This window comes from Rhizophagus irregularis, chromosome 2 (assembly GCF_026210795.1).
Source record: "Rhizophagus irregularis chromosome 2, complete sequence".
Classification (NCBI taxonomy): domain Eukaryota; kingdom Fungi; phylum Glomeromycota; class Glomeromycetes; order Glomerales; family Glomeraceae; genus Rhizophagus; species Rhizophagus irregularis.
The window spans coordinates 694,260-718,749 of NC_089430.1; the positions used below are offsets into that span (position 1 = coordinate 694,260).

The window sequence follows — 24,490 nt, forward strand, 5'->3', positions numbered from 1 at the left end:
TAATCATTTTTTAATTTGTAGAACAAGCTGCAAATACGCCTTTAAAAATTAATAAATTGTCAATTAAACTATTGAATCAAGATCGTAGATTGTTAAATAGTAACGTTGTATGATTATATTACAGAAAAAATTACTGTGTGTGTGAAATTAAAAGACCATAACAGAATGTACCATAAATTACTTGACGTATTGCATAAATTAATCTTGATAGAAATTAATAAGGCCATTCTATTAAAGAATTTTGTTTATTTTTTTTATTTGAGATGCGGGTTTTTTTCCATTTAAATTCCGCGAATATGTAACATATATATGAGGATCAAATTGCGGAATATTTTGTTATTTGGAATTACCGAAATGGCAGAATATTGTGATCCAACTTTTTGCCAATCATGTAACGGATTCTACGATACCCGGATAAAATTTTCTCTTTTATTAACAGTTAAGAAAATTTTTGTTTTTTCAAATAGTAATGCAGACATTAACTCATTTTTTGAACGCTTGATATCTAGTTTCTCTGCATCAAGATGGGCAGAGAAAGATAATTAAAACAATTTTAAAAAGAAAATATATTGTAATTAAGATTTTTATGTTTGTACTTGCATATTACATTCGCCCATACAACAAAATTCCAACCTTAATACCATTAACCTAATTCTAAAGATTCAGAATATAAATCTGGATACCATTTTTCTGGACGACGGCCGTGATGCTATATAAGTTCACAATACTTTAATGATAAAAACAATTTTTAAACATCTATTTCATGGAAACAAACTAATTTCACGCAATTTTTAAAGATTAAAATTAACCATCTTGTTTCACAAGATTTATGGAAATATTTTTTTGCTCTTGATAACTTCCATCTCCTAGTTAATTGTAACTAATTTTAACTAATTGTAAAATTTTTACAAAATTTCGACAATAAAAGTGGAAAATATAATATGGTAAGCACGATATCTGGTATTTCATAACTAATGTATAATATTCTAATTCAGGATCTTTTGCAAAACTATAAATTATAATAAGATGAAAACACTGTTTATACAAATATTATCACAATACATATCATATAATGAAAAAATTGTTAATTCATACACTGCAAAATTACCTATATTTATTAATTAAAATTTTTCATTTCAAAACTAAATTATTGAATATGACCCCTACTCTCGCCATACTCTTTCACTTTCAAAAATCAAATTTGAAGTGTCCAACCCCTAATACTTCAAAATATAATAATAAATAATACATTCCTTAACATTACATAGTTAAATATTTTCTGGATGCTGCACAATTATAAGCCAGTCATCAAACGAAGAATAAGGAGAATAAAACAAAAAAAAAAAAGTTCATAAAAACTGTACAATTCTGCTCTATTAAATAAATAAAAAGATACATTTAAACTATATCTTCAGGAGTTTAACCCGTGCTTTCTAAAAAAATATTTGGTAATTTAGATGAAAAAATGTGAGGAATAATAAATTCAGTATATACATAAATCAGTGCTTTTTTAGCCATACCCCTCATTTAGCCTTTAGGAAATATCCAGTTAGGAAGTGAGAAATCAGCTGATTAGTTAATTTTAAAAATAAATATTAAAATTTGTACATATACAATCTAAAAGTTATTCCAATATTTTATCATACATCATATTAAGTGTAATTGGATAAACCTTCTGAAAAAATGTGCAGCTGACTCAGGATATTTTTGAAAAATCCAGATGAAAAGAGGAGGTAACATGTTCACCTCTTCCTATTTTTTTTCAAATTCCTAATAGAGCAGAAGTCTGGATTGCTATTGTATAATTTCTTAATACAAATAACTAATAGTTGTCCAGTTTCTGATTTATGAAAATCTATAATTAAATGAAAAAGATTAAAAAGAAAATTAAAGAAATCATAAAAAAGTAAGTTGATGGCCTCGTTAAAAAATGTTTAAGCAAAGAACCAAAAAGAAACCCAGTAAGAAACTATACAGACCTGCTGCATGGTGAAAGGCTCGAGTTGTAATAGACCTGAAAAATATGAAGATAAGCCATTTTTTTATATTGACAGCAAATAAATAAAATAGACCTGAGATTTTTAATTTTTGTACAAATAAATAGCGTATTGTCCTCAAATTCTGATTGGTTTAGCTTATGAAAGTTGGCGTAGACATTATAATTATATAATTATTAACCAAACGCGTCAATTAATCAATTACCATCAAAAGCTATAGGTTATCATAGTTATCCATTATCAAAATATCATGCATTTTTAGATAATCTGTTAAAAGTCAGGCTAGTCAGCTTGTCATGAATTAATTCTACTATATTATGTAATTAAAAGTATTGTAAGCGATATATTTAGCAATATCATAACCCATGTGATGATTAACAGTCAATTTTTACACAAATTCCAAAGTAGTCGGACAATTTGTTCACATAATCTGGCTATGTTCTTTTTTTTTGAAAAAAAAGTGAACTTACAGAAAGTTATTACTACCAACTTAATTCATTTTATCTCTTTGTAAATTATAATTAGAAATTTTAGAGCTGCGACACCACATTACTGTACAATATAATAGATGGAAATTTTTACTATATTAGCCTATTCACAAAATTAGCTACGATTCTAAACACTTATTTCTCAAACATTCATATCATTATTTAAAAAAGTTATTGAAGAAACTTTCAAATGAAGTTTAAAAAAATCGTTAAATTATTAGATGGTAATCCTTTTGATTTTTCAATATATCTTACGAATCTTTGTATTCTTTTTGTGCAAATATCATCTTTAATATATTATTTAAAATTGAAAATAATGTTAGTCTACAATTATCGTAATAATAATCTTTGCGTATGATTAATTTAGATTATTTTAATAGTTTATTTTTCTACGATTATTCATTTAATAAACAAATATCACATGATTGACTATCAACATGTTTGAAATTTAACGATTGGCTACAAATAAAATGAAGAGAGGTGTGATCAACATCTAAAAAACTTTAACTGATTAGAAACTGTTTAACCAAGGACCTTAATTAATTAATCGATTAATATTAAAAAATATTATAAATTCTTTTTTGGCTGCAGATTGTACCTATTTATTTTTACTCATATAATTAGTTGTATAAAGCCATATTTAATTAATTTTATTATTAAAACATTAATAAAAAATCCGTTTGTTAAAATTTGAGTTTTGGAGAATATGTGACCGAAATTTCATCATTTCTGGTTGCATTATTAATTTTAATAAATTGACCGATTTTTGAGATGCCCTAACTGGCTAACCATCTTAATCATCTATTAATGTTAATCAGTTCAAACCTCTAAAATAAAAAGCCAATACTTACTATCATAAAGAATATTATCGAAGAATAATATTTTATTTCGCAATAATCCACAACTTATTTAGAACCATCCTTACATAATGTACATACAAAGATACTTTATTAAGCCACATTTATTACATGAACTTCTAGTGGGTGTATTCTACTGTAATAAAGACGTCATAGAAAAGTAATTTTACATCAAACTTAATTATTACTTATTAATACAATTGGAATATTAATAGTTAGTTTATTTATTACTTCTTTTTTTGATAATTTTTTCAAATATGAATAATAAATAATAATAAAACAAGAATAAAATTTATATCTGATGTTATTTTTATATACTAAATATTTACATAAAAGTAAAATAAGTTTTAATTTCCTCCATCTATAACAAAAAAATAGTTTAATTAAATTTAATAGATAAAAAAATCACATGCAAAGAAATTACCTTTAGAATTAATATCAAGTTTAGTAAAATCCATTTTTAAGGAATCTGTAAAATAAAGGAATAATTATTACTCTAAATAGAATTAAATAATTATTTTAATTAAAGTTACCTGAATATTCTAAATCAGTATTGTCTGCATTTTTGGGTTCTGGAAGATTTTTAAAATCCAAAAGACTACTTGTATAAACTGCTTGAGGGTGTGTTGTATATAAGAGATTACTAGTAGATGATAATGGTGGTTGATCCATTGAAGATGACAAGTTTTTATTAATATCATCTGTTTCTTTAACTTGCCTATAAATTACAGAATCCACTTTACTACTATTAATAGCAGCCCATAAACCATAAAATAACCTAGATAATTCATATGCATTAGGTCGTTTTAAAGGGTCTGCATTCCAACATTGATTAATAGTATCAAAAATTAATTGAGGAATTTTATAATTGGACTTTGGCCTCAACCCCTTGCAAATTTTCATTGCTAAAAATTCATCATGAGCTATATCATAATAAGGTGGGAAACCTGTACAAATTTCATATGCAATAATTCCATATCCATAAATATCACTTGCTTGTGTATATTCTTTTCCTCTTAAAACTTCTGGTGCTACATAAGGTAATACTCCATATATTTTTTTATTACTATTTTGAGAGAATCCGACATTTGCTGGTTGACATAGTCCCAAATCAGTAATATAAGCTTGGCCAATAAAGTTACTTAATATATTCCCACAATGAAAATCATGATGAATTAAACCTTCATGATGAATATCTTTAAGACCATTTGCAACACTTTGTAAAATCATCAATTTTTGGCTCCAATTCAGTGAAATGAAATAGTTATTCAAATGTTGTCTTAAACTACCATCTTTTAATTGCATCACCATCATAAAATTATTTGTTTTTGGATCTTTTGTAATACCAAAACAACAAACTGTCCAACCAGAATGATATACTAAAATATTTGATTCAACCTTAAAATAAAATTATACTAGTTAGTTTAACATTTATAAAGGATAATGAAGATTCATAAGAAAATATCTTACTTCTTTTAAAAAATCTGCTGTAATACCTTGTGAATTATATAAACATTTTAAAGCAACTTTTGTCTCACCATTTCTTTTCCACTGATTATTATCATAATTCCATCTCAAAATATTTCCATCTTTCCAAACTGCTTTAAAAGTAGTTCCAAATCCTCCTTTTGCTAAATATTCAACATCTTCAAATTTATCATATTCAATCCACTCTATGATATGCCTTGGATCTTTAGCTTTCAATTGTGCTTTTTTAATAAATTCATCAACGTCATGATTTCCACTTGTCCAATTTTTGAAATTTTGTTTAAAATGCTGTAAAATACATGGCCAACAAACACAATAACCAGTATTAGGCTGCTTACATTCTTTACATAAACCAAATACTTTATAAAGTTCTTTTAATTCTTTGTCTGTTATTAGTTTATCGATTAACGATTCTTGTTCTTCGGTCAAATTATGATTGTCAAAATCTTTTATTTGTTCAAATACATCATCACTTAGTTTAATTTCAGCCATTTTAATAAATAATTTATTAAACAAAAAAAAAGAAAGGAAAGAAAAAAGAAATAGTGGTTAAACGTTGCAATGATGTCGAGATCGGCAACAAATTATCAAAAAGACTATTAAAATACTAAAATACACAGAAACTCTAATCTTGATCGGCAATTAATTTATTCAATTTTGGCAATTGTGGCTTTTTATATAAATTCCCATAATAGGCAACGTGAGTTTAAGTTAAACTTTTACGAATGTTGAATATTACTAACCAAAATAGAATTTGAAAATTTGAGAAAGAATTCGTTAGTTTCTGTGGAATTGATATCGTATTAACAAAATCCGAAAATAATTTATGGAGAATTGCGAATAATAATATATCTTTATAATATATATATAGTATATATATATTAAAACAAAATTATTTTGAAATATTTACAAAATCTTGTTTTTGACTTCAAATTTTCACTAAATTTTCATTTGAAAATAATTAATAAATAAATAAAATCACATCTTTAATAAAAATGTGAAATTTTAATATTTAATAAATTCATAAATTATTGATAGACCTTTATTTAGAATATATCATATAATTTGAGCTTCAGGTTTGTAATAATAAATTGCATTTTATTAGTACTTATCCCAGTTTTTTATTGGCTAAATTCCAGATCACATGATATAGAATCAGCTCAGAAAATTGAAACAAAATCATGTGATTGTCGAGTATCAGCACCATATGTAGATTATGAAATTACATAATATAATTTTAAAAATTATGGTAATGATGTAAAAGTTTATTCTACATGATCACCACTTTAGATGTAACAGATGTAACTGATCATTTCCAAGTTGGTTTTAACAAAAAAAGTGCGAATTAAGAAAATGTTTTTTTCATGATTTTTGCTGTGTAACAATGAGGCTTGATGATTCATGATTGACACACATTTCAGATATATGTGCAAAATTTGTTGTTGTACATAATGCTTGTACTTATGATCAACACTTTTGCGCATAATGCATTTTGCATAAATATTATTACCATATATATATACTTATAAAGGTGTTTAATAATAAAAAAAAAGAAAAAAAGAATATTTACATTATCTTTTCCAGTCAGAAAGAATTTTAATATAATTGTATAGTAATGGATGATAAAGGTAATAATCAATATATAATATAAACATTTAATACAATTAGAATTCTAATATTTTTAAACAAATTTACAATATAATAAAACTAGTTTCTAGTAATATTGAATTTGAAGGAAGCAGTACTAAAGAATTTGAAGGAAATAGCTCTAAGGAATTCAAAGAAAGTGGCTTTGAAGAATTTGCAAAAAGCAGTACCAAGGAATCTAAAGGTATATTAAGCATGTAAAAATATTAAGTTTTTATATTTAAATACTATCTATAATAATTATATCTTATATAATATACAAATATAGCTCGTAAGTTAATATAGGTTATCTTATAACTGAATAATAATGGAATTACTTATCATTTTTATCACATTTCATGTAATTAAATAATTCATTTAATGGTTTAGTTGGTAAGTTATTAGTTATTTAAGTTATTAATTCTTTATTTTGTTATTTTGCATAATATTCAAATAACTAAATTGAGTAAATTCTTTATTTAATTAACTATTTAATAATTAATTGTGTTACAGAAGGTAAGTTACAATATCATATTTATTTGTTTAATATTTATATAACTTAACTAATTATATTCTTAATTTAAATAACTAGATTGTAAGTGATATATTTATTTACAGTAATTACTTTTATATTATATTTATATTTAACTAATACAGTAATTAATTAATAATACTAGGGTGTAAGTTATAGAATACTTACATTTCTATTATTTAAATTAACTAAATTAACTAAATTCTTTATTTAAAAAATTATTTTGTAATTTCTTTAGTTGGTAAGTTATAAGTTATTTATTCATAATAATTACATATAATTTAAACTAACTAAATTTTTTATTTAAACAGATCGTAAGTTATAATTTATTTATTTAATTCTATTATTACTTATTGTTATAATATTTTACATATAATTTAAACTAACTAAATTCTTTATTTAATAAATTATTTAATAATATAGATAGTAAGTTATTTAATTCTTGTTATAATATTTAAATGTAATTTAAATTAACTAAATTCTTTAATTAAAAAATTATTTTCTAATTTCTTTTAGTTGGTAAGTTATAAGTTATTTATTTAATTCTATCATAACTCATTGTTGTGATATGTACATATAATTTAAACTCACTAAATTCATTATTTAAAAAATTATTTAATAATATAGGGAGTAAGTTATTTATTTAATTCTATTATTACTAAGGATGCTCATTGGTCCTAAAAGATCATGGTCTTACAGTCTTACACCTTGAAAAGACAAACCAGTCCATCTTGGTGTAGGACTGTGGTCTTTCAGCCCTATATCACATACAATAAGACCATCAGTATTTTTAAGAACCACAGTCTTTTTAAGACTGATCAGTTTTTTTTGCTTTTTTTTTTTGCAAACAAAAAAATTTTTTGAGCTTTAAATTTAATATAAAATCATTTATTATGAGAAGACCAGTATGAGGACTGGTCAGTCCTCAGGACCAGTCCTACTGCACACAAAAAAATGCAAAACCGTGGTCTGGTCCTACAAGTCCTGGGACTGACCAGTCTAGGGTTGAGTAGGACCAGTAGGACCAATGATCATCCTTATTAGTTATTACTTATTGTTATAATATTTGCACATAATTTAAACTAACTAATTTCTTTATTTAAAAAATTATTTAATAATATAGAGAGTAAGTTTTTTATTTAATTCTATTATTAACAATTGTTATAGTATTTACATATAATTTAAACTGACTAAATTCTTTATTTAAAAAATTATTTAATAATACAGGGAGTAAGTTATTTATTTAATTCTATTATTACTTATCATTATAATATTTGCATAAAATTTAAACTAACTAAATTCTTTATTTAAAAAATTATTTAATAATATAGAGAGTAAGTTATTTATTTAATTCTATTATTACTTATTGTTATAATATTTACATATAATTTAAACTAACTTATTTCTTTATTTAAAAAATTATTTAATAATATAGGGCGTAAGTTATTTATTTAATTCTATTATTATTGTTATAATATTTACATATAATTTAAACTAACTAATTTCTTTATTTAAAAAATTATTAAATAATATAGAGCGTAAGTTATTTATTTAATTCTATTATTACTTATTGTTATAATATTTATATATAATTTAAACTAACTAAATTCTTTATTTAAAAAATTATTTAATAATATAGAGAGTAGTAAGTTATTTATTAAATTCTATTAATATATTATTTTAATTTAACTATTACATATAATTTAATTAGACTAACTATAATATTTACATATAATTTAAACTAACTAATTCTTTATTTAAAAAATTGTTTAATAATATAGAGAGTAGTAAGTTATTCATTAAATTCTATTATTATATTATTTTAATTTAAATATTACATATAATTAGACTAACTATAATATTTACATATAATTAAACTAACTAAATTCTTTATTTAAATAGATTGTAAGTTATAAGTTATTTCTTTAATACTATTATTCCTTATTGTCATAATATCCACATAGAAATTTAAACTAACTAAATTCCTTATTTAAAAAATTATTTTGTAATTTCTTTTAGTTGGTAAGTTATAAGTTATTTATATAATTTGATTATAACTCATTGTTATAATATTTACATATAATTTAAACTATCTAAATTCTTTATCTAAAAATATTATTTTATAATATAGGAAGTAAGTTATTTATTTAATTCCATTATTACTTATTATTACAATATTTCATATAATTTAAACTAATTAAATTCTTATATGATTTTGCTATTGCTTATTGTTATGATATTTACATATATTTAAACTAACTAAATTCTTTATCTAAAAATTTATTTAATAATATAGGGAGTAAGTTATTTATTTAATTCTATTATTACTTATTGTTATAATATTTTATATAATTCAAACTAACTAAATTCTTTATTTAAATAGATTGTAAGTTATAAGTTATTTATTTAATTCTATTATTACTTATTGTTATAATATTTGCACATAATTTAAACTAACAAAAATTCGTTATTCAAAAAATTATTTTGTAATTTCTTTTAGTTGGTAAGTTATAAGCTATTTATTTAATTTTATTATTACTTTTTGTTATAATATTTATATGTAATTTAAACTAACTAAATTCTTTATTTAAAAAATTATAGAAAGTAAGTTATTTACTTAATTCTATTATTAACTATTGTTATAATATTTAACTAAATTTTTTATTTAAAAAATCATTTAACAATATATTTACTTGTACTATTATTACTTATTGTTATAATATTACATATAATTTAAACTATCTAAATTCTTTATTTAAATAGATCGTAAGTTATAAATTTTCATTTAATCCTATTACTATTACTTATTGTTACAATATTTACATATTAAAAAAATATTTTGTAATTTGTTTTAGTTGGTAAGTTATAAATTATTTACTTAATTCTATTTTATAATGTTTACAAATAATTTAAACTAAATAAATTCTTTATTTAAATAGATCGTAAGTTATATTTAATTCTTGTAATATTTTACATATTATTTAAACTAACTAAATTCTATTTAAAAATTATTTAATAATATAGAGAGTAAGTTTTTATTTAATTCTGTTATTACTTATTGTTACAATATTTATATATAATTTAAACTAATTAAATTCTTTATTTAAAAAATTATTTTGTAATTTCTTTTAGTTAGTAAGTTATAAGTTATTTATATAATTCTATTATTACTTATTGTTATAATATTTACAAATAATTTAAACTAACTAAATTCTTTATTTAAAAAATTATTTTGTAATTTCTTTTAGTTAGTAAGTTATAAGTTATTTATTTAATTCTATTATTATTTATTGTTATAATATTTACATATAATTTAAACTTACTAAATTCTATTATTTAATAGATCGTAAGTTAAAGTTATTTATTTTAATTCTATTAATACTTATTGTTATAATATTTACATATATCTAAACTAACTATAATATTTACTATGTATAATTTAAATTAATTATAATATTTACATATAATTTAAACTAACTAAATTCTTTATTTAAATAGATTGTATGTTATAAGTTATTTATTTAATTCTATTATTACTTATTGTTATAATATTTAATATGATTTAAAACTAACTAAATTCTTTATTTAAAAAATTATTTTATAATTTCTTTTAGTTGGTAAGTTATAAGTTATTTGTATAATTTTATTATTACTTATTGTTATAATAATTACATACTATTTAAACTAACTAAATCTTTATTTAAAAAATTATTTAATAATATAGGGAGTAAGTTATTTATATAATTCTATTATTACTTATTATTATAATATTTACATATAATTTAAACTAACTAAATTTTTTATTTAAATAGATCGTAAGCTATAAGTTATCATTATATAATTCTATTATTACTTATTTGTTATATAATTTAAACTAACTAAATTTTTTATTTAAAAAATTATTTTGTAATTTCTTTTAGTTGGTAAGTTATAAGTTATTTATTTAATTCTATTATTACTTATTGTCATAATATTTACATATAATTTAAACTAATTATATTCTTTATTTAAATAGATCGTAAGTTATAAGTCATTTATTTAAATCTATTATTACTTATTGTTACATTATTTACACATAATTTTAAAAAATTATTTTGTAATTTCTTTAGTTGGTAAGTTATTAGTTATTTATTTAATTCAATTATTACTTATTGCTATGATATTTATACTATATAATTTAAACTAACTAAATTCTTTATTTAATAATATAGAGAGTAAGTTATTTATTTAATTCTATTATTATTTATTGTTAATATTTACATGTAATTCAAACTAACTAAATTCTTTATTTAAAAAAATTATTTAATAATATAGGGAGTAAGTTATTTATTTAATTCTATTGTTACTTATTGCTATAGTATTTACATATAATTTAAACTAAATAAATTCTTTATTTTTATTTAAAAAATTATTTTGTAATTTCTTTTAGTTGGTAAGTTATAAGTTATTTATATAATTCTATTATTACTTATCATTATAATATTTACATATAATTTAAACTAACCAAATTCTTTATTTAAAAAATTATTCATTTAGTTGGTAATTTATAAGTTATTTATTTAATTCTATTATTTACTTATTGTTATAATATTTACGAATAATTTAAACTATAATATTTATACATAATTTTAACTAATTTTAATATTTTATATATGATTTAAACTAACTAAATTCTTTAATTAAATAGATCGTAAGTTAAAGTTATTTATTTTAATTCTATTAATACTTATTGTTATAATATTTATATATAATTTTAAACTAACTAAATGCTTTATTTAAAAAATTATTTAATGATATAGGGGGTAAGTTATTTATTTAATTCTATTGTTGTTATAATATTTACATATAATTTAAACTAACTAAATTCTTTATTTAAATAGATCGTAAGTTATAAGTTATTATATAATTCTATTATCACTTATTGTTATAATGTTTACATATAATTTAAATTAACTAATCCTTTATTTAAAAATATTTAATTATATAGAGAGTAAGTTATTTATTTTATTATATTATTATTTATTGTTATAATACTTAAACTAACTATAACAGATAATATTTACATATAATTTAAACTAACTATAATATTTATACATAATTTTAACTAATTTTAATATTTTATATATAATTTAAACTAACTAAATTCTTTAATTAAATAGATCGTAAGTTAAAGTTATTTATTTTAATTCTATTAATACTTATTGTTATAATATTTACATGTAATTTAAACTAACTAAATTCTTTATTTAAATAGATCGTAAGTTCTAAGTTATTATTTAATTCTATTATTACTAATTGTTATAATGTTATCATATAATTTAAACTAACTAAATTCTTTATTATATTTAATAATATAGGAAGTATGTTATTTATTTAATTCTATTGTTACTTATCATTATAATATTTATATATCATTTAAACTAACTAAATTCTTTATTTAAAAAAATTATTTTGTAATTTCTTTTAGCGGGTAAGTTATAAGTTATTCATTTAATTCTGTTATTATTTATTATTATAATATTTACATGTAATTTAAACTAATTTAATTCTTTATTTAAATAGATGGTAAGTTATAAGTTATTATATAATTCTATTACCGTATTTTGCGGTAAGTAAGCACCCCGAAAATAAGCACCCCGGCCAGAATTATGGCGATTTTGGCCAAAATTATGAGGATCTTGGACGGCATTAAGTGCAAAAGGGGATGCTTATATACCACAAAATATGGTATTACTTATTGCTATAATGGTTACATATAATTTAAATTGACTAAATTCTTTATTTAAAAACTTATTTCATAGCTAGTAAGTTATTTATTTATAATTCTATTATTACTTATTGTTATTATATTTACATATAATTTAAACTAACTAAATGCTTTATTTAAAAAATTATTAAATAATATAGGGAGTAAGTTATTTATTTAATTCTATTATTACTTATTGTTATAATATTTACATATGATTTAAACTAACTAAATTCTTTAATTAAATAGATCGTAAGTTAAAGTTATTTATTTTAATTCTATTAGTACTTATTGTTATAATATTTATATATAATTTTAAACTAAATTATTTAAAAAATTATTTAATGATATAGGGGGTAAGTTATTTATTTAATTCTATTGTTGTTATAATATTTACATATAATTTAAACTAACTAAATTCTTTATTTGAATAGATCGTAAGTTATAAGTTATTATATAATTCTATTATCACTTATTGTTATAATGTTTACATATAATTTAAATTAACTAATCCTTTATTTAAAAATATTTAATTATATAGAGAGTAAGTTATTTATTTTATTATATTATTATTTATTGTTATAATACTTAAACTAACTATAACAGATAATATTTACATATAATTTAAACTAACTAAATTCTTTATTTAAATAGATCGTAAGTTATAAGTTATTATATAATTCTATTATCACTTATTGTTATAATGTTTACATATAATTTAAACTAACTAAATCCTTTATTTAAAAATATTTAATTATATAGGGAGTAAGTTATTTATTTTATTATATTATTATTTATTGTTATAATATTTAAACTAACTATAACAGATAATATTTACATATAATTTAAACTAACAATAATATTTGTACATAATTTTAACTAATTTTTAATATTTATATATAATTTAAACTAACTAAATTCTTTAATTAAATAGATGGTAAGTTATGTTATTTATTTAATTCTATTATTACTTATTGTTATAGCATTTACATATAATTTAAACTAACTAAAATTCTTTATTTAAATAGATTGTAAGTTATAAGTTATTTATTTAATTCTTGTTGTAATATTTATATATATTTTGACTGACTAAATTCTTTATTTAAATAGATTGTAAGTTATAAGTTATTTATTTAATTCTATTATTACTTATTGTTGCAATATTTATATATAATTTTGACCGACTAAATTCTTTATTTAAATAGATTGTAAGTTATAAGTTATTTATTTAATTCTATTATTACTTATTTTTATAATACAGTGACACCTTTCTAAGTGCACTCCCTTTGGTATTATAATAAAAAATAGTAGAATGTGCAGTGTGCATTTATAGAAAGTAAAATATTAAGAGCTCTAATAAGTTGGTACCAGTCCCACTGCACTTAAAGAGAATTTGTATAGTACATGCACTTATAGAGGGTGCACTTATAGAGGTGTCACTGTATTTACATATAATTTAAACTAACTAAATTTTTTATTTAAATAGATTGTAAGTTCTAAGTTATTTATTTAATTCTAATATTACTTATTGTTATAATATTTACATATTGATATAATTTGGGCTAACTAAATTTTTTATTTATAAAAATTATTTAATAATATAGCTTGTAAGTTATTTGTTGTTTTTATTATTATATATTTATAAATATTTATTTGTTAATTGAATTCTATTCATATAAAATTTCTGTTACTTTAGTTGGTAAGTTGTGAAATATAGGCTATTATCATATATATTTATATGCAAAACTAAACATATATTATAATTAATTTCTATTTAAATTTTAGAGTAAGTAGTGTTGATTTTAATCTTAAATTTAGTGTAATTTTTAATATAACTTTAATAATTATTTTAATTGTTTAATATATATATATAGATATGGAAAAAGTGGAAATACAATTATAGATAATTTTATTTTAGAAAAAAAGTTAAAATGGATTCCCTACGATGAATTTAAAGATGTTAAATATCTTGATAAAGGAGGATTTGGTACTATATACAAAGCTATTTGGTATTATAATCATAAAGAAGTAATTCTTAAGTGTCATAATAATTTAAATGAAAATTTAAATGAATTTTTAAATGAAGTATGATAATATATTATTTATTTTTTAATTTGAATTATAATTTATTTATACTAATATATTATCACTTTTTTATAGTGGGAATATCATGAAAGTTGTTTAAATTCACATGATATTATTTATTTTTATGGGTTTACAAAAGATCCAGATACTTTAAAATATATGGTAGTAATGGATTATGCAAATAAAGGTAATTTAAGAAGAAACTTAACAAGAATAATCAAAAGTGGTTGGTATCAAAAATTATATATGTTATTTGGAATTATTTCTGGACTTAATGATATACATGAACAAAATCTTATCCATTGTGACTTTCATGATGGCAATATTTTAAGACATAGTGAAAAAAAAATTTATATTAGTGATTTAGGATTATGTAAACCTGTAAAATCATTTTTGAAAGAATATAAGATTTATGGTGTTATACCATTTATGGCACCAGAAGTTTTAAGAGGCAAACCTTATACTCCAGCTAGTGATATATATAGTCTTTCTATGATTATGTGGGAATTTACATCTGGGACACCTCCATTTAATAATAGAGCACATGATTTACAACTTAGTTTAAGTATTTGTGAAGGTGAACGTCCTGAAATTATTGAAGATACTCCACAATGTTATGTAGATTTGATGAAAAAATGTTGGAATGAAAACCCATCAAAAAGGCCATCTTCTAAAAAAGTGTTAAATATTATTAAAAAATGGATTTCTCTTTCTGATAATGTCAAAATTGAAGATATTAATGAAGAATTAAAATGCAATATTATGGAATTTATAAATGCACCAATTGGGCATAACAATAATCTTGCTACTGAATCTCACCCACAGGCATATTATACAAGTCGCTTACTTAGTTTTACTAGTAAACAGTTAAATGAAATTCTCAAAAGTAGAGATTTGCAAGTTTATTATTCAAGTCGATCTATTAGTGAAAAAGTGAATGAAATTCTTGAAAGTGAAGATTTACAAGCTAGTGTAAAAAGTGAATAAAATGCTACCAGTAAGTAAAGATTAGTATATAAAAAGAATTAATTTTGCAATTATTTATGTAAAATTAATTTTATTTATTTAATTATTTAGATATTAAAACTGATAAAAAATAACTAGTAAATATTGGTGTTTATAAGAATTTATAGTTTTTTTATAAGTGATATTTGATGTCATGCATTTAACAGAAATTATTGTTTAGATTTATTTAAACACTAAAGCTAGAGTACTAGTAAAATATTTTACAATATTCTTAGTTTGTAATTTAAATAATTCCTTTTTTTATATCTTATTCATATATGTATTTTCTTTTTTTTGAATTATTTAAACACTAAGGCTAGAGTAGTAAAATTTTACAAATTTCTTAGTTTGTAATTTAAATAAATCTTTTTTTTTAGCTTTCCAATTATTAAATATAACTAGAAATGTGTCTAATACCAGGGACTCCATCCCTGGACAACCTTGTCAGTAATGTCAACCCTATAAAAAAAGAAAATTCGGAATTTGTCCTGAAAAGTATGGAAAATGTCCGGAAATTTTCCATGCGTCCGGAAAACATTCGGAAACGGTCATGTTTTGGAACATTTTCCGGACGCTCGATTCTGGACAAATTCTGGAGTGTCAAGAAAATGTCTGGAATTTGTGCGTCCGGAAAATGTTCCAAAACGTGACCGTTTCCGAATGTTTTCCGGACGCACGGAAAATTTCCGGACATTTTCCATACTTTTCAGGACAAATTCCGAATTTTCTTTTTTTATAGGGCAATAATTTAATGTGTAATTGTTATTTGTTTAATTAAAATATAATATAATGATAGTAAAATTAAAAGTGAAAATAAAAGAAAATAAAATAAAAATGTAATAAATAAAATAAAAAGTGAAAAATAAAAAAATAGATTAAAAAAATAAAAAAAAATTTTACATTAATTTAATTGATATTTCCCAATTTTGGGAACTTAGTGTAGAAGGATCAATTGGATAAAAAATAGTCATGTTAAATGTTTGTATCAAATCATTTTCATTTAATCTTGTTATACAGTTGCAGAACCAATAAAGAAATTTATTGCAGTAGATTCTTTATAATTTAAAATATATAAAATTATGGAAAGTTAAGTTGGTATTTTTGTTTATAGATAAAAAAATAATACAAATATTTTTTTAATAACCCTTATATAAGTTTTGTTTATTGAAATAGTTGGGAAATTTTATTTTATTATGTGTGAAAATATCTAAATTTTATGGGAAATTTTTTAACATTTGAAATATTTATGTGAAGTTATATTTTGTATTTTATTTTTATTTTTATTTTTATTTAACAGTAATAGTTAGTGGGTACATATTTTGTATTTTATTTTTATTTTTTATTTTTATTTTTATTTTTATTAATGGGCTCCAGTTAGAAACCTAACATGGACATGATTATAAGTAGAAAATTACATATAAGTCAAAATTGACAAAAATACTAACTAAACTACACGCAAAAATAATCTACTCAAACCGGTGGGCAATTAACCAATTAACAGAAAGAAGGTACAATGTGAAGATACTAAAATTAGACCCTATGACACAAAAATCCAGATAACGCCACTGCCCACTGCCTCCCATACTCTCACCTAAATAAACTAAGCTTTAGTAAGTTGAAGCCCATACCCCGCAGATTATCAGACCGAAACTGCCAGCCCCTGGTTGATAAAAATCCCCACACTGGTCGATAAAAACAAATTCTCCAAGTGACTACCCTATAAAAAAGGATTGTCCGGAAAGCATCTACAAAAATGTCCAGAAAATGTCCTGGTATATTTGAATGTGTCCAGAAAATGACCATTTTTCGTCCTAAAAAATAATCACATCATCCATTCACAAGTTTTTAAATGTCCAGAATATGTACATAAAATTATTAATTGTCCGGAATATGTACAGAATTTTTTTTTAAAAAAAAAAATTATTAATTTTCTAATACGGAAAATGTCCAGAATTTGTATAGAATTTTTTTTAAAAAAAAAATTGCTGTTTTTCTATACAGAAAATGTCCGGAATATGTACAGATTTTTTTAAAAAAAAAAGATTTGCTATGGATTGGAATTTTATTAAAATACAATGGAAGGGATGAACTGATTCACACAAGACCACGAGACAAAAGCCATTATTGGTTTGAAGGATAGGGTAGATGAATAAGAGGTAACATTCAGGTATAAACCACGTACAATAGGCAGAATGTACTTAAATATTTTTTTGTATTAGCTCAGAGCGAAGTTAACCTAATAAATAAAATAAATAAAATCAGTAGCTGCGCAGTTCTATATTAGTAAAATTATTATAATTTTATAATTTACAAATCACAATGGTAGTAAAATTAAATTATCAACGTATGTCCCAATTGTCACATGTAATAGGGATGGGAACGACTTTACCTTGGTTCTACGAGTCAGATCAAGTTCAAAAACTGGTTTGGAGTAGAGTTTGGATCTGATGTTGTATAATTTATTACATTAAATCATCTAAATAAAATAAATTAACTTGATCATTATTATTTTTTAAATTTTTAGAAAAAATAATTATTTTTTTCGAATTATCTGTTCGTTTAATTATTCAAATAAAAATTTATTATGGAATTTATCATTATCAATAATTGCTTGTTATTTACAATATTAGTATTATAAATTGTTATTATTAATTGTTCGCTATTGCTATTTGCCACTACAAAATTCTGATTTAAGTTTTCATATGTAGCTAGACTTAAAAAAAAAAATAAAAAGATTGGTCATCATAGGGATGATCATTTTTTTCATTTTTTTATGACATCTTATTTATTTATTTTTAAACACAACACAATAATATAAATTGTAGATAAAGGTATACTTTATTGTAAAACAATTTCTAGGCAGATTTAATAAATTTGTGAGATTCCACATGAAAACCACAAAATTAACACAAATACAAAAGAAATTTTAACATTGTTATTTCAGATCTGGAGATCTACTTCACTAAATACTATAAGTCTATCCTGCTTATATATTGTATTGAGATTAAAGATTGAACGAAGGTCTGCAACTCTGCATAAAACTAAAGTAAAATTAAATATTTAACAAAACAGGTGGTCAGATGATTTTTGCACTAATGAATCATGTGTCAATTTTTGAAGATCATTTGTTAGGGTATTTTCTGACGTGCTTGAATAATACGGGTCAGATTTGGTGATAGGTATCATAAGAAGGAAAAGGGTCTTGAGGTATCCACTAGACAATATTCTTTGAAGTTAGCATTCGTGTGTAATTTCTTCTTTTCTGGATAAATCTTATCAGAACGTGGGAGTTTTTGAGCAAAAATAATTTTTGCTAATCATCTTTGTAAATTTTTAAGAAATGTTGATAATAAATTTTTTAAAGCTGATGAGGGAGCTATCGGTCTATTTGCACTGCAGCATTGTGCTAAACCTGATCTAAAACTTCACACCTAAAAGACAAAGAAAAAAAAATTAAAAAAAAAAATTAAAAAAATGAAAAAATAAGGGAAAAAGTTTCAAAATGAAAAAAGATTTAGTGCTTACAGTGTACAGTAGTATCACATCCAATAAGTACGTCTCATCCAATCTGAATCTAAAGACTTAAAAAGAAAGGAGTATAAAAAAGGAATAAAAAATGAAAAAAAGAGATATATAGCACTTACATAATGCCACAACATCATACAGAATCCAATCTAGCTCTTCTTGAACCTAAAAGAAGAAAACTAAAGAAAGAAAGTTAATAAAAAGTATTAATTAAAATAATCAAATAAAGGAAAAATTCACAATGAAAAAAAAAGAACCCAGCACTTACTATAGTACCGCAGCAGTAGGTGCACAATCTGATCCAAGCCCTCCTCTCCCGAATCTAAATTAGAAAAATAATAAAGGAAAAATATTAGTAAATATAAACAAAAAGAATGAATGAATGAAACAGGAAAAAAGAGTGAAAAAAAGAAATTAATTCTTACTGTTGCATTACGCTGAAACTTCTGAATCTAAGGTAAAAAGATATTAATAAATAATAATAATAAAAATTTATTTTGAAACGAAAAAGAAATGAGAATTGACACTTACCATTGTATTATTCCATCTGACCTATGAGTTCCCGATCTCAGGAGATGAAAAGAAAAAAAATTATTGGCAAATTAATAAAAAAAAAAGAAAAACTTTTCAAAAAATATTTGGAACTTACTGTGGCACTGCAACCACACGCTGAAACCTATCCAAGACTTCCTGATCTTAAAAGAAGAAAATGAAGGAAAGAAAAAAATTGAAAAAATTTAATAAAAAAAAATTAGTGAAAATCAAAAAAAAAATAAATAAATCAAAAAAAAAACAAATAAAAAAAGAATCTGATGCCTACTATGGTACTATTCCTATAAAAAATTTTTATCCGAATATTTCCATTCTTTCTCTGTGTCTTCTATAAAAAATTCTGTGAAAATGATACATTCACGGATATCTGTATTAGCGAGATGAAAATTTCCATGATTTAAGGCTATAAATTCCATGAAAATGATACATTCATGGAAAAACATGGAAAGATAAAACACAGATCATATTTTTTACAGGGTATGGTACTGCAACATCAATCCGAACTCAAACTGATCCTAAAAGAAGGAAAATAAAGAAAAAAATTTAATAAAAAAAATAGTAAAATAAAAATTAATAAAAAAAAAGAAAAAAAAAAGAATCTAACACTTACTATGGTACTGCAACATCAAGTTAAAACTGTTCCAAGGCTTTCTGATCATAAAAGAAGAAAAATAAAGGAAAGAAATAGGACCCCGGATATCTCCAAAACAGGTCATAAGTCACACTTTCGGCAGATTGGCACATTTTTCAGGGGCTCAAAAAATCGTTTTTTGTAAATATCTCGGCATCCAGTGGTCCAATTTTGATGAACTTTTTTTTAAATTGTAGAGCTAAATGAGGGCTACAAAATAAAAAAAAGTTCATTAAAATTGAATTACTGGATGCTGAGATATTTACAAAAAACGATTTTTTGAGTTTCAGCAAAAAGGGGTGTTTTTGGCCAAAAGTCCATTATGACCTTTATATTAGATATCCGGGGTCCTAAAGAAATAAATAGAAAAAAATTTAATAAAAAAAATAGTGAAAAATAAATAATAATAAAAGAAATGAAAAAGAAACTGGGCACTTACTATAGCATAAAAAATAATGATTGTTTTATTGTGTTTAAGCCCAAGTCATGTTCTAACATCATCACCATGAATATTACGTCAAGTAAAGAAAATAAGAGTTATATCTATTAAATATAATTTATATCATTAATTGCATATAAATACATTATCATTATGAAAAGTGTGTAATTATATCTAATAGATCATAGAATAAAAAACATTAAAATGATACATACTTCTGCTACTACAGCATCACCACCACCTACTTCACAATCTTTTCAACATGGATTCCAATTTGTTATATTGATATGATGAATGGGATTTAAATAACCAAATTCCCTCAATTTAAGATCCACTCAACATAAAGCTGATTCCTAAAAAAAAAATCCCTAAACATTAAGTAATTAAAAAATAATAATAATAAAAGAGTTCCAAATTTCAGAAGTTATTTAAAAAAGAAAAAATTCACGCTGATGCTTCATCTTTATTAAATTTTTTTTGCCAAGTAGTACAAATATAAACCTCCCTTCTTGTGATACATATCGGATATCAATATTTTAATCAGGAGATTAAGTTGATCATGCTCTGTCGCTCAGTGTAAAAATATCTTTGAATTTAACACACTTTTATAAATAAAATTCCCTTTTTTAATTTTTCAATTTTATAATGTCAGAAAAAGTATTGTGTAAATGTTTTATTTGTAAAGCAAAAAACCCTGAATTAGGCGGTAAGTATCATACCTTTCCAACTGTAAAAAAGCATAGAAAAAAAGAACTTGAATGGATAAAAAATACAAATATGAATAGCCAAAGTATTGAAGTAAGGTGAGTTTTTTCAGTTTAATACTAAGTAAACTAAAAACTTAACTAATTTTTATTTATATTAATAAAAGTGATAGGGGCGATAATATACAATTTCAAGATTTTTATCAAAATACTGATTTAACTATGGATGAGTTTCATGATAAATTATTACAAGATAATAATTTAAATAATGATAATGACTTACAAGATTTAAGTGACAATGATAACTCGCTAGATGATAACAATTATGATAACTTAGAGGATTATGAAAATTCAAGTGATGGTAGCTTAAAGGATTATGAAAATTCAAGTGATGGTAGCTTAGAGGATTATGAAAATTCAAGCAATGGTAGCTTAGAGGATTATGAAAATTCAAGCAATGGTAGCTTGCAAGATGATTATTATATGCAAGAATTAGATCAAGAATATAATAATTATGATGCACAAGAAACATCATTTACGGACGACTTAAATAATAGTAAGCTTTGATTTATATCTTTATATTATATTTAAATAATAGCTTATATAGTATTGCTAACGAAATTTCAACTTATATAGATGACTTCAAATTAAATATATCTCAAGACTTGGCACAAGCATTACGACTTTTTGAAATTAAAGTTCGATGCAATTTAACTGATAACGCATTGAATCAGATCATGAGAGCAAGCAATATTTCAATCAGTATTTATCAAATAAAAAAAACATTAAAAAAATTGGTAAATACTGAACCACAGTGGATTGATATGTGTATTAATTCCTGTTGTGCATATACAGGACAATTTGAGAATGAAATGCTATGTCCTTATTGCAATAAATCTAGGTATGATCAAAAAAAAACCGCGTTACCAATTTGCGTGTTTTTCCCTTATAAAGCATTTAAAAATACAATATGAGAATCCAAATTGTGCAAATGAGTTACGTTATCAATATATATACATAACATGTAATGGATTTGGCGAAGATGGTAAAATAGGAGATGTATTTGATGGAAAATGTTATTTAGATCTTTTGAAAATAGGATAAATTCAAGATGAGCATGATATTGCTTTAACTGGCTCTGTAGATGGTTATCAGATCTTTCGTCAAAAAACTGAAACTTGCTGGATATTATTATTTATCAATGCAAATCTTTCACCAGAAAAATGGGTACTTAAGGAAAATTTATTAATTACATCAATAATTCCTGGACCAAAGGAGCCAAAAGATTTTAACTCATTCATGAATCCAATAGTTGATGAACTTAAGGAATTAGCCAGTTAAGTTTTATTTACAATTATAATTATTATAATGTAATTAAATAATTAAACTATTTTTAATTAAAATCTTTTATCTTATAAAGGAGGTACTGACTGTATAGATGGCAATACCAAGAATCATTTTATTTTAAAAGCACATGTTTTGTCATGGTCGGGTGATACACCTGGCCTGACAAAACTAAAGTGTTTTACTGGCCATAATTCATATAAGGGATGTCGCTATTGTAATATTAAAGGAATCTGTGTAAAACATGTATACTTTTCTACCATTCCTCCGATAGGATCCAATAATTTAATGAGCTACGATGCAAATAATTTACCCTTAAGATCACATGAAGAATATGAAAAAATAATACGAAATTTAAATTGTATAATAACACAACAAGCAATTGAATCTTTACAACGAAATTATGGTAAGTTTTTATTAATCTATTATAATAAATATACTATCTAATAATAATATATATTAACTATAATATCAGGAATAAAAAATCAAAGTATATTATATGATCTACCTTCAATCAAATTTCCATCTTCTTTTGCATTAGATATAATGCACCTAATGTTTGAAAATGTTGCAAAATATATGGTTAAGCATTGGTTTGGTGTATTTTTCAAAAATGTTGGCGAAAATAGTAATAAACCATATATACTTAATAAAACTATATGGACCGAAATTGGAAATCTAATGCATACAGCTCGTAAAATGATTCCATCTTATCTTGGACGCCCACCTCGTAATATTACTCTTTATTATAATAGTTATAAGGCAGAAGAATGGATGGCCTGGATTATTATGTATTCCTTACCTTTGTTAAAAGATAAGCTTTCAATAAAATATTATGAAGGTTGGGCTTTATTTGTTAAAGCAGTTAGATTATGTAAAAAATTATGTTTATTTGAAGAAGATATATCAGAAATTAAAATTTTATTATTAAATTTTTATAAGCATTACGAAAAGTAAGTATACATTAATTTATTTAATTAATTTTTAAAAAAATTAATAATATTATTTAATGCAAAATATTTATTATATTTCATTATAATATTTTAAATTAATATTTTTATTACTTTATTTTATTTGTAGAGAATATTATGGCGGTATTAAAGAAAATATCAGTGCAATAAAACTTTGTTTTCATTACTTATTACATGTAACTGATAGTATTAGAAATACAGGTCCTTGTTGGGCCACTTGGCAATTTCCCATGGAGCGTATATGCGGAATGTTAATTCCATTGGCAAAATCATGTTTACATCCCTATAAAAATATTATTAATAACGTATATCTTATGGAATTATTTAACCATCTCCCTTATCATGAAATTTATCAACATGTTTTTTTATCAAAATCATCTCCAAAGCAATATGCTCAGCATTTAATATATACTGATGAATATTATTTTGAAGAATTTTATTTTCCTACTAAAAAACATATTCTTTCACAAATTCAACTTAAAAAAATAAAAGAAAATTTA

The 24,490-nt window shown here is 22.2% G+C and overlaps 1 protein-coding gene across 1 annotated transcript; it reads right to left on the bottom strand.

Annotated features, from left to right (window-relative positions):
• Nucleotides 1-3,689: 3,689 nt before the first annotated feature.
• Nucleotides 3,690-5,322, bottom strand: OCT59_011590 (uncharacterized protein; the record flags this gene model as incomplete). The annotated part of the gene is made up of 5 exons (XM_066133851.1): nucleotides 3,690-3,703; nucleotides 3,767-3,811; nucleotides 3,876-4,157; nucleotides 4,524-4,740; nucleotides 4,813-5,322. The coding sequence occupies 5 exons, from the start codon at nucleotides 5,320-5,322 to the stop codon at nucleotides 3,690-3,692; spliced, it is 1,068 nt and encodes a 355-aa protein (XP_065989171.1).
• Between the last annotated feature and the right edge of the window lie 19,168 nt (nucleotides 5,323-24,490).